At 41.8% G+C, this 11,101-nt stretch overlaps 1 protein-coding gene across 3 annotated transcripts; it reads right to left on the reverse strand.

The window, feature by feature from the left end:
* Window positions 1-666: 666 nt before the first annotated feature.
* Window positions 667-10,782, reverse strand: smc6 (structural maintenance of chromosomes 6). 3 transcript variants are annotated; one of them, XM_047013768.1, is made up of 27 exons: window positions 10,623-10,782; window positions 9,888-10,045; window positions 9,663-9,780; window positions 8,260-8,365; window positions 8,020-8,156; window positions 7,707-7,768; window positions 7,533-7,613; window positions 7,350-7,451; window positions 7,078-7,197; window positions 6,794-6,889; window positions 6,171-6,317; window positions 5,950-6,038; window positions 5,679-5,849; window positions 5,099-5,277; window positions 4,818-5,019; window positions 4,518-4,632; window positions 4,275-4,435; window positions 4,028-4,163; window positions 3,767-3,847; window positions 3,487-3,657; window positions 3,106-3,243; window positions 2,844-2,989; window positions 2,485-2,610; window positions 2,268-2,373; window positions 1,769-1,921; window positions 1,475-1,572; window positions 667-1,273 (listed from the first exon to the last, which is right to left on the reverse strand). In XM_047013768.1, exons 1-27 carry the CDS (start codon window positions 10,765-10,767, stop codon window positions 1,183-1,185), a joined length of 3,435 nt encoding a protein of 1,144 aa, XP_046869724.1. In that variant the 5' UTR covers window positions 10,768-10,782; the 3' UTR covers window positions 667-1,182. The 3 variants fall into 3 exon arrangements, with proteins under 3 accessions (XP_046869724.1, XP_046869715.1, XP_046869732.1); XM_047013759.1 differs by having other exon boundaries at window positions 7,695-7,768; XM_047013776.1 differs by having other exon boundaries at window positions 7,695-7,768; window positions 10,442-10,630.
* Between the last annotated feature and the right edge of the window lie 319 nt (window positions 10,783-11,101).

An 11,101-nucleotide genomic window follows, 5' to 3' on the forward strand; every position in this document is an offset into this window, starting at 1 on the left:
ATTTCTGATTTCATTTATCATTCCTATATAATTTAGATACAAATAACATAATTAATAGTACATATCAATATGTTTACAGAGATTAAGAGCACTGCTAAATGTTACAATCTTGGCTGTAATCCTGGGTGGTCAGAGCTCCCCAAGGGAAACTGGCTCTTTTTTTCCAGTTCACCCAAAGGAAAGCCTAACATATGTTTACTGGACATTCTGCATTCCAACTTACAATACTTTTGTAAAACAACTTTTTATTGAAAGTTTCATCTTATAATTGATTAAAAACTCTTCAGAATCTTGAGGATGCAGAAAGGCCACTGACACACAACAGCGACTGTTGTCCTGGTCAATTGGAGAGGAAGGTTTCGGAGCGGGCTACGTGTACCTTGAAATAGTACTTTTCGTTTGACAGTTCCAGGTTGACTTTCCCAGGCTATGCAAGCATAGGCCGAGGGTCTGCTTGTAGTTAACACAGCACAGTGGAAGTTACACTGCTTCTCACAGTTATGGAGACAGCATCATTGAGACCAAAACCCACATTGTCGATTAGTCTATTGTTTGCACAATATAATACAAACTTCATGTCAAAATCTTTGTCTAGTAAATGTTTCTACTGAATATGAAAGATCTAAATCAAAACATAAGTGACCGTATTTCTTTTGTTCTTTTATACATGTGGCATGTGTTGCACACTAAATTACATGGTTACATTACGTATGTAGTGATTAAAATCAATAAAATATATATGGGCTTTTTCAAAAGGAATGGTCTCACAGGTGCCGTTAATGGGATGGATGAATATTATAACAGTTTAGATGTGACTGAAATTTCTAATCTGTCAGTGTCTATCCATGTACCGTGTTCTCTCTGTATTCATCAATTGGACTTTTACAGGATATTTGTACAGGATTTGAATAGTGTGGCAAGAACAGTATAAAACCACAGCTACAATCGAATCCGTAAAACAAACAAACTTCTTACAAGACAAATGACACTCCAAAACATCACATACAGTATAACACTTTTTTCAAAACACGTTATTGTTGCCGAGGAATTAAATGTTTTCACACACTCACAACTCAAACTATTTACACAGAATCTGAATGACTTCTCATGAGTAGCATTATACAGTCTATAATTATTCACACCCAGAAAGGCTACAGTTAGTACTACAGTTATACTGTACAGTTAGTCTGAACCTTCTTCACCAGTGTGACTCCTCTCTCTCTCCGGGTCCTGAAGATGATGGATGTTGATATGGCTACTTTTCGGTAGATTACTAAAATGCAAATGAGAAACCAAGCGTTTAAAATATTTAAAATCAACCATGCAAAACATTTAGCAATGACCAGTTAGCTTTTTACTGTATGCCTTGAACACCCAAGATCCTAGAGAGTTCGCCAACAAAGAGGTCTGTCTTTGCACGGCACAAAATACTTTGTTTGACTAACGCTGTCTAATTTCACACGGAGAAGATTACCTTGTGGTCAGAGGAGTGATGAAGATGAACTGTCGAAGATGTTGCCGCTCTGAAAGTTCCAGAAGGAGATCCAACGAGATCCTGCGATTGTGCATATCCTGCAAGAGGATGAAAAAGGCGTTATTTTCACTTCACAATCTACAATTGTATGTTCAGGAAATGGTACCTCATCTACCCTCATCACTGGTTTATTGTAGCAGTAAGGTTAGGGTTGTACAGTACCGTTTGCATTTTCATACCAGAGTGGACAGGAGATGTAAACAAGGTGTAAACAGATACATATGGGGTTCTCACCATGTAGACATCAAACTCGTCCAGGCACCTGAAGGGGGACTCGGTGATCTCCCACAGGGAAAGGATGAAGCAGACAGTCGAAAAGGAGCGCTCCCCTCCGGACAGCGAGCGCATGTCGCTCATGCTGTCGTTCTCCCGACCGGGCGGTTTAACCTAGTCCAGAGAGTCCACATTTTTGTCATCATAAAGGTTATACGAACCCATCAGCTGACATGTCTCAGTCTCTAACATACAGTAAGAAGGGAAGAAGGAAGAGAAGGTCTAAGGACTGTACTACAAATCTCAGAGAGGTCAACCCATGTGGGGCAGAGCTGCCCAACCCTCTTTCTGTAGAGCTACCCTCCTGGAGGTTTGGCTTCAACCCCCATTTTCGTAACTAGCTAATGATTAAACCAGCATGCTAATTTGGGGGTCAGGAAAGGTCTGCTCTCCAGGAATAGGGCTAGGAGTCCCTGTTGTAGGGGATCGATCAAGGAGGAACACTGGTGCTACACAGTACCGATATTGAGAGTGTCTCGTTGTTGTGGTCGAACATCATGGAGCCACAGCAGCTCATCTTGAACAGGAAGTTGTTAAAGTACAACTTGCATCTCACAGAGAGGGACCTGAGGAACGAGGAAAACAACACGCTACAACTTGAAAGGCCTGAACCAAAGTCATGACGTGACCCATTTGATTTCAGTGAAAGCTTTTGATCTGTTAAATGAATGTGTTACCTGCGCATAATTTTATATCTGTTCTGTCTGTCAGACATGATGTTATCAAGGCGGTCAATGAACTTCTTCAGATCTCTCACTTGGTTGGACTTGTCTCTGTAGTTGGTAAGGGCCTCAGCATACTCCCTTATTAAAATACCACAGGGTTGTCAACAACAAGCAAATAGTCATGTTTCATGTAAACTAACCAAAACCATAAGTTCAATCAAAATAAGGCAAGAAAAGCTTTTAAAGAGCATTCCGTGGAACAACAGTGATTGATTAACTGTTTGATTGATTAACTGATTGATTGATTGATTGATTGATTGATTGATTGAGGGACTGATGTGTGGAGGTGGTCCATGAGAGCTGGACCTTACCGGACCACCTGCTCCTGGTCTCCATGGCTGCTCTCCTGGACACTGATCCTCTTCCTCAACCGTGTGATCTCTGTGTCAATGCTTTTGGCACTGCGATTTACGTCCTGGCGCTCTTGGCTGATCTCCTTGGCCTTGGCCACATATTCCTAGAAACCAGTTGTTAGTGTTCATCTTTTTCAGTTTTAACATGCCAGTACATTACACCTACACATGGAATGAAGGTCATGTCATATTCTTTGGGAAAGAAATACAAAAATAATACCTTCATCTCCTCTTCTTTTGAAGCTAGCTCCATTCTCATAGCTTGGATGTTGTCTTGGTGACCTTTCAGCTTGCTCTCCAGAATCCTCAGGTTCCGCTCATGTTTGGAACACTCTGCCTCTATCTTGGCCTGCTCTTCCTGTTGCACAGAGAAAACACAACAAACACCAGATAATAAAAATGAGTTTCATGAGAATGGCAGAGCCTTAAAGTATGTCAGACTGTATTTTAGTGGCGGCGAAAAGCTGTATACTTCTATTCTTCAATCAATCAAAACTTTTATCACAAACTCAGGGTCCAGTTAAATTACAAGACAATACATTAATTAATGGTTGAGTAATATGTTGTTTTCCATTTCCAACCAACATTTACTCATTCTTACCTTCAAAGGGTCCATTTCTTCTGCCAGCTGGTCTAACCTAGCTCTCACATCAGAATACTGCTTATCTATATCCATCACTGCTTTGGCATGTTTGTCTAGCACTTCCTTGGCTTCATGCACAGTTTGTTTTTCAGATTCCATTTTCTGATTGTTCTCTTGTGCCACTTCTTCCTGCAATGTTTGAGCGATTGAACAAATCACATTTCAACAGTATCCACAGTTGATAATGCAGTAGATAATAATTTGATTCATGAACAAACAAAACAATTCAAGGTTTTACCAACGAGCTGATGTCATCGATCTGCTCCTCCTCAACATTCTCCAGCTCTGTTAAACTGGCTTTGACCTGGTTCACCAAAGCCTGAAGTAAAAACAAGCACCCAGGCTCAGACAGTTAGACATCCTACACCTGAACAGAACATCACATCCTGAACCAAAACACAGAAAGTCACCCGGTGGGTGTTTTTAGTTTAGTTTAGCCCTTGCTGCCTGTGCTTCCACGTGTCAGAGGCCTCAGCCCCACCTCTGAGCCCCACATTACCAAAGTCTTCTTCAGCGCCATGATATTGGTGTGCAGCTGGCCCTCCATGTGCTGTATGTCTTCCTTCACAGAGCCCAGGTGCAGCTTGAACCTGGACAGCTGAGCTGTGTGGTTCTCCAACTCCGACTCCACCATGCTGCGAATACCGAGAGAGAGAGTTTGTGAGAGACAGAGAGAGACAGAGAGTGACAGAGAGTGACAAAGAAAATGTTCAAAATTGCCAACAATCCTCTTTTTTTCCTCTTACCGTAGTTCTGTTTCCAGATCTCCACCAAGATACTTCGCCATGCTGTACTCTGCGGTGTAGTAGCGGTTTGGGTAGACCTGGTCTCCTTCCACAGTGAACGCTTCGCGGCAGTTCCTAGGAGGAGTGCCTTGCTGCATCACTTTCCTGGCTGCACTCTTCTCCTGTGATGCATGGTAACACACACACATCAATCACCAGAAAACCAGCGTATTTGCATGTAATAAAATCTGAACAGACGCTTACTTTGATGATCAGAATGGATTCTATGCCCCTCATGTCAATTAGGCAGTTGGTGATGACTGGACTAGATATGATGAGGGAGTCAAGCACTGAAGGGTAATTAGGATGTTTGACCCCACTGAAACACAAGACAAGATGCCAAAATGTCATGGACTTATACAGAAATTTCTTGAACCAAAACACAAACATTTTGTGGTTTTCTTGATAGCAATAAATATTTACGGTTAGTCATTGTCTCATCATGGAAAAAAACTAGAAATGACAATAACATTTCTATTCCAAAGCCAAGTTGATCTTGATTACCGTCCTTGAGTTTTGTAAACTCGCTCTGTGAAAGGGCTGACGATTATCTGGGGCCTGCTGCCTTTAGAGAAATAGAGAGACATCAGTTCTTGGAGGACTGACTCGTCTTTGTAGTTGTCGCAGCAGAAGGTTTTCATGAAGCTGCGCAGGCAGCTCTCCACTGCCACAGCTAGCATGGGGTCCTTCAGGTTGATGCATGCCCCTGCAGAAGACAAACATTCAGCTACAGCCACTTTTGGAAAACATTCTTGAAACCCCTCTGGAGTGGATGTTGGCGTCACCTATGGGGCCGATGGGATTCTTGATGAAGCGTCCTTTGCTGTGAGCCTTGTCTATAGTGTCAAGCAGGTCGGGGATGTGGTCGCCGAACCTCTTCAGTTTATTAGAGCGACTGGCCAGCAGCTGGTTCTTTCGCTTCAGTTTGACCTCAAACGAAACCTGTATGTTCTTCTCTTCCAGTCTAGAGCATGACATTGGAATGAGGTTAGTCTGTCATACTGCATGCCTGTTATGATTTTAGCGCCCTTTCACAACTGCTTTACGTAGTCTGGAACAAGAGAGACATTGATAATCGCATTTGTATTGTATAACAAAAACTAACGGTCATGGAAATGTAAATGAAAATAGGCCCAGATTCACTTGAATGTGATGTGTACCCACCTGTCACAGAAAACCAAACAAAGCCAAATTTGTAACTAAATCTCCACACAAGTTACAAGTGAAAGACGTTTTAGTCTGCATTTTGGCCTTGTACACGCAACAGATGAGCATTTCAAATGTCAAGACTAGTTTTTGGTGCCCATTGTGGTCTGTGTGGGGTGTACATGAAAAGGCTTGCAAGTTCATTCTGTTCTGACCTACCTCAACTTGTCCAGCTCCTCCTTTCCCTTGAAAAGTGCCTGCTGCTTGTCCTTGATTCCCTGGTTCAACTCTGGTAACTCTTTGTCAAGCTTTTCAAGCTGTTCCTTCAGAGTCGATATCTTCTGCAGACGCTTGGTGTGCTCTGCCTCTGCCTCACTGTTCTGACTCCCTCTGTCAGGGAAGGTCAAAGGTTGCATTTTCAGTGGATCGCACTCTCTGTATCCCAAATGCAAATATTAACAGGGGCTTTTAAAAGAAACAACCCACTCACATATTTTTGGCCTTGTCAATCCTCTCCTGAAGAAGACTTTGTTCCTTCTCCGACTGTTTCAGTTTGTTCCGAGCTCGGATGTAAACCACCTGCAGCACAATTTTGACTGAATAAAAACACATCAAAGAAACCCAATATACATTAGAAGCTAAAGAACAGTGGTTCTGAAGGAAAGGTCTGAGCAGTGGCAGTGTAGCCTTAGACAATCAGCAGCACTGCACCTCTTGTTCTTTGTGAGCTTTGTTCTTTGTCTTCTTTTCTTCTTTCAACTTTAACCTGTCTTCTGACAAGCACTCCTCTTCTGCTCTCAGGCTGTCAAGGTTCTGCTGGTTGTCCCGGAGTTTCTCCTCAGCCTGACTGACTTTTTCCTGGATGGAGGAAGGGAGATGAAAGTTTGAAAGTAGGTTGAGCTGAAAATGGCCCGGGTGCTGTTCTATGCGCCCTAATGCAGCCCTGTGTAATAGGACTAGAATGAAACGAGAGGTTTTCTCCCTTTTATCATGAAAGAAAAGGTTTACAACGAGCGACGCAGCGGACGCAACATGGCCAACCAGTGAGCCAAATAAGGTACAGCCACTGAGTTGACGTCAACTCGGTCCTTCTTTGGGAATCGCCCGTTTTACAGCGGCAGTTTCAAATTGTGAGATTTGCATAGGAAAGAGGTGTCAATGGGACTTGGGGTTCTCTGTATGTCCATTTTACCCACCGAACTGTCGTTATTCAACTATGACAAGGTAAACTCGGTTTTGCATTCTATGACCCCTTTAAACAAAACCCATCTGAAACTTTTCTGAGTGATTCTGTGTGTGTATATATATAAAAATATAAAAGCTCCCATGCATACCTGACAGAGCTGTAGGTTTTCTTCGTGCTTGTGGATACTTTCCTCTAATTCTATAGCTTCCTGTAGCTGCTCTACTATCCTCTCCTTCTCTCTGACCTGGACATAGAACATAGCATTAATTCAAAGCTCCAACAGCATTTTCCCACAGGTATAAAAGCCTAATTTCACAGAGTTTAGCAACTATTAACATGCAATCTATCAACATGTTAACTAATGCAAATTAGTATCTTAGCAAATATATTGATATCACTGGTGAAATGGATAGGAAACGCCTGTAAACACACCAAGCACCAAGCCATCTTCTTCTTCAGGTCCTCTAAGACTGCCTTTATCTCCCCAAGGGTTGACAGGTTTTCATACCTCTCCTTCTTCTGCAGGAACTCCTGTTTGAGATCTTTAAGACACTAAACACCAAACAGTGAGGCAACATCACAATGACTCAATTCCCGGACAATCTGCCATTTCCGCATATTTATTTACATTGACCTAGAACTTCTTTCATATAGTGTTTATACTATTGCTCTTACACAGTGCATCTCTGTTAGTGAAGCCTTACCTCCTCCTGCCTCTCCACCTGCTCGCGTGTCATAGCTTTAGTGTGCTTGATGTGGATGTAGTCCCTCTTCATCTGCTCCAGTAGGGTGGCTTTCATGAAAAACTTCACACAATGCATGGAGCACACACTTAGATTCCTACGTCGATGTACACAGGGATATGCGTAAATGTAACCGTGCATTACCTTGTATTTGTCCGATTCACTTTTTGAATGCAGAAACTGCTTGCTCATTTCTTGGTTGAGAATTGAGACAGGGTTGTCGACCTGTGACATGTTGTCGATGTTAATGAGGTTGTCCATGTATAAGTAAAACATCAGGATTTACATTAACAGAAGATGACAAACCAGAGTAAGAACCTGTATATTGAAGTGGTCTAAAATGGCGGTCAATTCCTCTTTTTTATTTGAAACTAGATGCCCTGTAATACACAACATAATAAAGTACAAATATTACTTCAACATTACAAGGAATAATACCATTTGAATAATACCAACCCATTGCATACCTCTACTTCATGTACAGTTTCAAAATCAATCAGAGACCAATAACTTGTCTCTCATTAATAAATAGACAGTGAGACAAACTAACAGACTTACTATTTTTAAGAAAGACAGACTAACCAACTGACAAGTATTTCATATACAGATAGAATAATATGCTGACTAGTACCTGATTTGCTCTTTAATCTACATGTCCGAACACCATCACTTGAAATCCGTTGCTCTATGGAGATGCATTCTCCATACACCTCCCGTTTGTATGCATCCGGCCCTCTGTTTCGCAGTTTCACTGTGACGTCTGCAGTGCTAGACACAAAGAACAAGCGAAAATATGGCTGACGTATTCATAGCTGCTTTCTGATGACCTTCAAACATAATCAGTTGTCAGTGGACACTCCTGTAAACTTACCTCTCTCCGTGCTTCACAAAGCCTTTCAACGACACTCCTCGGTTGGTGGTGGTGGCCTTTCCTCCAAGGCCCACAATCAGCGCAGTCAGAATGGCACTCTTCCCACCTAAAGAATCAGTCATACTGCTAGCATGTAAAACTGTATACATAAAAAAAAAATCCCTGCTGGTACAGTATACACTCACTGGCCACTTTATTTGGTACACCTCACCAGTACCGGGTTGGACCCCATTTTGCCTTCAGAACTTCCTTAATTCTATGTGGCATACTTTCAACAAGGTGTTGGAAACATTCCTCAGAGATTTTGGTCCATATTGACATGACGGCATTACACAGTTGCTGAATTTTTGTCGGCTGCACATCCATGATGCAAATCTCTCGTTCCACCACATCCCAAAGATGCTCTATTGGATTGAGATCTGGTGACTGTGGAAGCCATTGGAGTACAGTGAACTCATTGTCATGTTCAAGAAACCAGTTTGCGATGATTTGAGCTTTGTGACATGGTGCATTATCCTGCTGGAAGTAGCCATCAGAAGATGGGTACACTGTGGTCATAAAGGGATGGAAATGGTCAGCAACCAAACTCAGGTAAGCTGTTGCATTTAAACAATGCTCAATAGGTACTAAGGGGCCCAAAGTGTGCCAAGAAAATATCTCCTACACCATTACACCACCCTGAACCGTTGATACAAGGCTAGATGGATCCATGCTTTCATGTTGTTTACGCCAAATTCTGACCATACCATCTGAATGTTGCAGCTGAAATCGAGACTCATCAGACCAGGCAACGTTTTTCCAATCTTCTATTGTCCAATTTTGGTGAGCCTTTGCGAATTGTAGTCCCTGTTTCCAGTTCTTAGCAGACAGGAGTGGCACCCAGTGTAGTCTTCTGCTGCTGTAGCCCATCAGCTTCAAGGTTCGACGTCTGGTGCGTTCAGAAATGGTATTCTGCATACCTTGGTTGTAATGGAAGCACTAAGTGGTTATTGAGTTACTGTTACCTTTCTATCATCTTGAACCAGTCGGCCCATTCTCCTCTGACCTCTGACATCAACAAGGCATTTTTGTCCAAACAACTGCCACTCACTGGATATTTTCTCTTTTTCTGACCCTTCTCTGTAAACCCTAGAGATGGTTGTGCGTGAAAATCCCAGTAGATCAGCAGTTTTTCGCAAGTACTCAGACCAGCCCGTCTGGCTCCAACAACCAGCAAGGTGTCTTGACCACGTCTACATGCCTACATGCATTGAGTTGCTGCCATGTGATTAGCTGTTTGTATTAACAAGCAATTGAAGAGGCGTGGCCGGTGAGTGTATATATACACACACACACACACACATACATGCATATATATATGCGGTATACATACAGTAGACTATATAAATATATATTTTTCTTACTTCCATTGTTGCCAACAATAAAGTTCACATGAGGGCCAAACTGGAATGGACCTAGCAAATGGTGACACATAAAATTCTTTACGGTGATGCTTTCAATGACGCCGATATCTCCAGAACCCTACAAAATATAAACAAAAAGACCACCATTAGTTGTGAAGATTTATGATTCAGGAATTGCAGTTGTAACCTGTAGCTACAGTAACTACATCATTAAGAATCACTGACAGTGGGAGCGATGGAAAGATCGTTGAATTTGAGGGAATCCCTTTCATCCACTGTATCTTCTCTCTGGGAGTCCTCAGATTCCACTCTGCGGTTTTTGATGGATGGCGTATCACTCAAAGATTTAGCTTTCCTTTTGCTCATTTTGAAAGCTGAACCCTCTGAAAGAAAATAATATGTTGGCACACTTTCAGGAGCATGATTCAAAATTAAGTGAGCTCTAATAAAAACAAATAATTAATAGGGCACATATCCTAGTATTCCTAGTAATCTTAGTATTATTTAGAAAAATATTTACAGAAGCAGACACGTTGAATGTTAAGTCTGAAATTGTAAACTTAGTAGTTAAGGGCAGGAAGTCGTTCTACCAGAACGCTCACACGATCCATATTGTCTTAAGCTGCAGGTGCAGTACATATTAGCATCTGGTGATAATGTCAACACTGAACTGTTTTCGTGTCAGGATTTATAAAATCTGCAACTGTCTCAATGTTGTTTTACTTGACAGCTTCAATAACTGAATTTAAAGATTGCGGATCGATATAAAATAAACTCACGATGAAACTCGCGATGAAACTCTTGATGTTTTTATTGTAAGGAGTTTTTACGACTCCCTTAGAATCAAGCTAATATATGTACACACCGCCTGTTGTTATGCCGCTATATTCAATAAGCTAAGTTTAATTAACAACAAAGTAAAAGTCCCAAAAATGTAAAAAACTTTTTTTACATACGCACCCTTCAAGTTCGAGACTTCCTGGTTAACACATTGTTGCCTGACAAGTGGAATAGTGGGTGTGTCTTTGACGGTTAATAATCGACCCGATTTAGGATCTGCAGTTCTGCAGTGTTGTAGGTCTACCATAGGCATCATACCCAGCATCGTATATTATTTTGATTTAGAGAAAAATGTGGAACCCTTACGTGATAGGCATAAACTCACTGGTAGCCATAGTGCGGCAAGCAAGCGTTATAAGCTATTAACACAGTTGAGGTGAAATGAAGAAGTTGCGCACAGATAGTGAAGTGTGGAACTGTAGACTGACTCATGCTAATTATTGCGCAACTGAGCCTCAGTTTTAAAAACACAATGTAGATGAGATTTTTCTGTCCTTTGACGTTGCCTAAACGTCACTGAACGTCTTCATGCCTGCCTGCCTGCATTTGGTCGTTCACGGAGTTGAAAACCCGCACCACTTCCACCACCTAACCCTAAT

Source organism: Hypomesus transpacificus, chromosome 3 (genome assembly GCF_021917145.1).
Source record: "Hypomesus transpacificus isolate Combined female chromosome 3, fHypTra1, whole genome shotgun sequence".
Classification (NCBI taxonomy): domain Eukaryota; kingdom Metazoa; phylum Chordata; class Actinopteri; order Osmeriformes; family Osmeridae; genus Hypomesus; species Hypomesus transpacificus.